This window comes from Mus pahari, chromosome 19, assembly GCF_900095145.1.
Source record: "Mus pahari chromosome 19, PAHARI_EIJ_v1.1, whole genome shotgun sequence".
Taxonomy (NCBI): domain Eukaryota; kingdom Metazoa; phylum Chordata; class Mammalia; order Rodentia; family Muridae; genus Mus; species Mus pahari.
In genome coordinates, this window is record NC_034608.1 from 64039182 (window position 1) to 64044059 (window position 4878).

Sequence of the window (4878 nt, forward strand, 5' to 3'; positions counted from 1 at the left end):
TAATAATAATAATAATAATAAATCTCCAGGTGTTTGAAAATGAAGCACCATATTTGGAAGCACATGATAGTAAAAATTCAAAATCTATGGGGTGTAAGCAAAAGTCATATGTATTAAGTGATTTAGAGCCTTAATGCAAATATTTGGGAGCAAGAGTGGTTGAAACCCTGGCAACATCCACCAGAAGACAGGGAGGGGGTGGGTCAGCTTGCTTGTCTGTTTGTTTCGAGGTACAGGCTTGCTAAGCTAGCCCTACTAAAAGATGTGTTCATTCTGACAAACCAATTCCACTCTTCTATCAAAAAGGTATACACGGAGATGGGCAGTGGTGGCACACACCTTTGATCCAAGCTCTTGGGGGACAGAGGCAGGGGCAGGGAGTCTCTGTGAGTTCAAGGCCAGTCTAGTCAGTGTGAGTCCTAAGACAGCCAGGGCTACAGAGAAACCCTGTTTCCAAAAACAAACATAAAAAAAGTGTACATGTCTGCACCAAAAACCATGTATGATGTGTACATACAGGCCTAGTTACTAGTGGTCAGAACCTGGAATAAGGACGCACACGTCTCTGCCTGCCAAGGCAGCACTTCCGTAACTTTAAACGTGACCATAGATGTAGATGTGGAAGAATCCTGAAGTAATGTCCTGGGAGCACCCGGGCTTCACAAATGCCAAGAAGGCATGAGGCTCCGTGCTAGTAAGGCAGGCGGGCCTTCTAGGGAGAATGGCTGTGAGGGACAATGTGAGAGGACGCAGCAGCGTTTGCAGTTATGATGGGAATGTACCTCACGGCCCTGATATTTATTAAATATGAGGTAGTTTGTTCATGCACGGCCTATATGATCCCCCAATCAAGATAAACCAGATCAGTATTCACAGCCATATCAAAATAACTAGAGCAATGATCAGGAGATAATCCTTCCTGAGGAGGAAGGACAGACAGCCAAGGTAGTGAAAGTTGCAGGCACTTTTTTAAAATACCAGGACATCTGATAAAAGAACAAAGCAGCTTAGGAGACAGAGGGGTTTAGTAAATGATCAGGATGCAAGGGTTCCCTTGCATACATTAACTGCTAATAAGAAAAGCCAACATCAGCAACAAAGGCAATCCCAGGCTATGGCCATACTATTTGAGGGTACCAGATCTCATTTGATCTCTGAAGCTAAGCGGGGTCAGGTCTGGTTAGAACTCGGATGGGAGACTAAAGTAATCCAAACTTCAAACGAAGGAGGAAACTACCCAGTGGGGCAGAGTGAAGAAGTTCCTGCAGAGACAAAGCAGGGAGCTGCCCACACATGCTTCTTCATGACGCACTTGCTCAATCGTGAACTACAACAAAAGCAATCTTACCCTTAATCGCGTGGTGGAGATCTCGGCTTTTAAAATATCAGGATCATATTTGGTGCTAGATGAAGACCCTGAGAAGACTTTAAGAGAGAGAAAAAAGAAAGTATTACTTATAAATTGCAGCAATTGTAAGCTTAGAATTTACTCGTTTGACAAGTAATGCTCATGGGCTGGACGTGGCATCCCAGCCGGGCCTGAGACCCCAGTTGGACGGGAGGCTGAGGCAGAATCACGTCTTCCTGGGCTAAAGGGAAGGTTCAAAGGCAGCTTAAACAACTTAGTGAGATCCTGGCTTAAAATAAATCGTGAGTGGTCCAGCAGGTGCCCAGCACACACGAGGCCCGTCCTGGTTCCTGCAACACACTAACACACACACAGACACACAGACACACACACACACACACACACACACACACACGCATATATACATACACACACACACAGAGCCAAGATTTGTGCTCTTTTATGGATCTGGTTTTCTTTTTTCTTTTAGGAGATAGGTTCTCCTCGTGCTTACTTCAAACCTATTTTCTTTTTAAAACCAGGGTCTTACTATGGAGCCCAGGCTAGACTCAAAGCTGCAGGGATCCTCCTGCCTCAGCCTTCCAAATGCAAGGATTACTGGCATGAGCTACCAGGTCTGGCTCTTCAAGCCTTTGTCACACCAACAAACAAAGCAACAACAACAACAACAGGTAAGTAAGTAACTAACTACTGGGTCCTTAATGAACTCTGCTTTGCAGCTCCTTATAACTTCTGAGTCCATCAGAGCTGCTTCTTTAAATCAGGCCTGCTCCAGATGACTGACACATGAATACAAGGGACTGAGGGATGAGTCCCAACACTCCCAGCCCCTCCCTTGTAACGACAGTGAGCGAGAGTCCCCTTTAAATGACTCAAATTTGGACTGCAAAGGGTGTTTTGTGCTCTCAAAGGATCTGAGTTCAGTTCTGAGCACCCAAACTGGGCGGTTCAGAACTATGTGTGACACGGGCTCTGGCCTCCTTTGCTTGTTCTGACAGAGACATTTTCTCATAAACAAAAGGCAACCAGGCAGAAGCATCAGGAAAAAGAAGGTTTGTCCAAGCCCAAGTGGGGAGCTTGCACCTCGAGTGGGGTGGGGCATTTCCCAGGCGCCCCGCCCCTCATTTCCATGGTGAGGAGTTCTTGCCTAGGAGGGAAGTGACTGTCACCTCCCCATCCCACCTTCAGCTGTGGAGTGTGACCAGAACTCACGGCTTGTGTGAGAGCTTGACTTTTCCTTGTAGGCATCATTTAACCGCACATATTCATCGAGGGCCAGCGCCAGCCTCTGTTCCTTCACGTGGTACAGCTCCTTTTGCGTCCTGAGTGCGTCCTGGGCCACGGAGAGATAGTCCTTGAGCATCTTCTCCTGCTCGCCCCGCCACTGTTTCCTCGGATCCTCAATCTGTGTGGTTTCTGAAAAGACAGCAGTGGGGATTTGTGCTGGGGTCTCACTGTGTTTGTAGGATTACTCACCGAGGGACTAGCCACTTTAGATTCTTGTATCCACTTAAGCATCTGCTAGAAACGGCTAAGAAGTGACTTGTCTAAAACTTGCATGTGGCTCTTTATTTACTCCGAAGCCACCCCTTGCCCCTTCATCTACGATCCTTGACAACAGTGTATGGCAACTCTAAGCCCGTCGCACAGACTTCACCCATCACATCATCCTTTTGAGAATTCTCTGGCTCCCCATTATCCCCCCAAAACAAGATCCAAATTATCATCAGCATCCAAGGCCGCGGATACTCTGAGCCAGATGACATGGCCTTCTGAAGGCCACGCTGACCTAACACAGGATTCTTGTCCTTGTACCGTCACCTGAGTACTACTAGCCTTGGCCACAGACCATCTCTGGTCCGCAAATTCACAGCAATAAATAGACAGCGAAAAATCTTAAGAATGTTTAACTCTTAGCAGCAGTTTTATTCGGTTATTACATATCTGTTGAATCTATAAATATTGGGACTTACATTTCTCTGTGGGCATGTAATTTTTCTATAAATCTATTTTTTATTATTTTACCAAAAATATCAGTAACCCTGTGGTAGATTAGAAAATTTAATACCGAAGCCACCTTGCTCTTGCTCTGAGGAGAAAATCCTTTAGTGACTGTAAAATTCTCCAATCCGATAATAATCCCTGCCAATGGAACATGGGTCCTGAGAGGGGTCACTCTCGCCCTTTTATTTTACAATAAATGTATTTGTCAATATGGGGAAAAGGAGCTGCCATGTGCTGGTGTCAGGCTGTGGGGTAAACATGGCTGACAGGGCAAAGTGTGGCATCTGTGAAGCCTCAGGAGGCTAGTGCAGGTTGGCTAAGAGCCCACCTCAAAAGGTCTGCACTGACAAGTCACAAAGAATATACATTTTTGGCTGGAAAGGAGGTGAAGAGGCTCCTACCACTGGTGAAGTGCATGTTAAACTATGAAGCATCCGCACCACACGTTGTAAGTGATCACAACTTATGGGGCTGGAGAGATGGCTCAATGGTTAGAGCGCTGGCTGCTACAGGGGACCTTGGTTCCATTCCCACCACCCACACAGTGACTCAATCATTTTTCAGCTCCAGTTACAGACCCTCTTCTGGTCTCCACCAGCACTGCACTCACATGGCAGACACATGCAGGCAAGACAATAATAAGAATGAATTTTTACAAGATCAAAATTTAAAACTGCCAGTACTAAGATGCTAGAGGGAGTGTGAAGCAACTACGATCTCATTCATTGTGGCTCCAAATGTCCAAGGCAACAACTGTTTCATAAACACTCAGCTTACTGTCACACAGCAACTCATTTACTCAGGAACCACGAGAATGTATAGTCATAGAAATACCTGAATAAACATCTTTATTAAGGCCGGGCGTGGTGGTGCACGCCTTCAATCCCAGCACTTGGGAGGCAGAGGCAGGCGAATTTCTGAGTTTGAAGCCAGCCGGGTCTACAGAGTGAGTTCAAGGCCAGCCTGGTCTACTCAGAGAAACCCTGTCTCAAAAAACCAAAAAAAAAAAAAAAAAAATTTTTTTTTTATTCACAGCAGACAAAGGCCACCCACCGTAGTATTTAATTTTTGGTACATACAGCCATACAATAAACACCACTTGGCAATAAGAAGAAAAGATACAAACAAAAGATGACTTTTAGATCCAAACAGCGCTCAGTGTATAACTATTTATAAACATTTATCCTGACCAAAAGCAAATCAAGACTAAAGACAGAAACTGACCCATGGCTATCTGGAAGGCCATGCTACTCACTATAGAGAAAGACAAACGTCCTTTCTGAGGGGACAGAAACATGCCATCTCGTGGTTAGTACAAAGGTTACATGATATATACCTGTTAGAACTCAAGAGCTGTGTAGTGTAAACAGGTGTCGCTTATCGTTAGGTGCACCTTAACAAAGTGGACTGAAGGGCTAGGAGTGTAGGTCACTGCAAGTGCTTGCCTAACAAGTTCGTTCTCTCTCTCTCTCTCTCTCTCTCTCTCTCTCTCTCTCTCTCTCTCT

The 4878-nt window shown here is 45.4% G+C and overlaps 1 protein-coding gene across 1 annotated transcript in view; it reads right to left on the bottom strand.

Annotated features, from left to right (window-relative positions):
• Window positions 1–4878, bottom strand: part of Wwc2 (WW and C2 domain containing 2) — a 160048-nt gene that overhangs the window by 68777 nt on the left and 86393 nt on the right. The window contains exons 3-4 of the mRNA XM_021218885.1: window positions 2582–2785; window positions 1349–1425 (exon numbers count right to left, since the gene is read on the bottom strand). Coding sequence (XP_021074544.1) covers window positions 1349–1425; window positions 2582–2785 — 281 coding nt within the window. The remainder of the gene's footprint in view (window positions 1–1348; window positions 1426–2581; window positions 2786–4878) is intronic.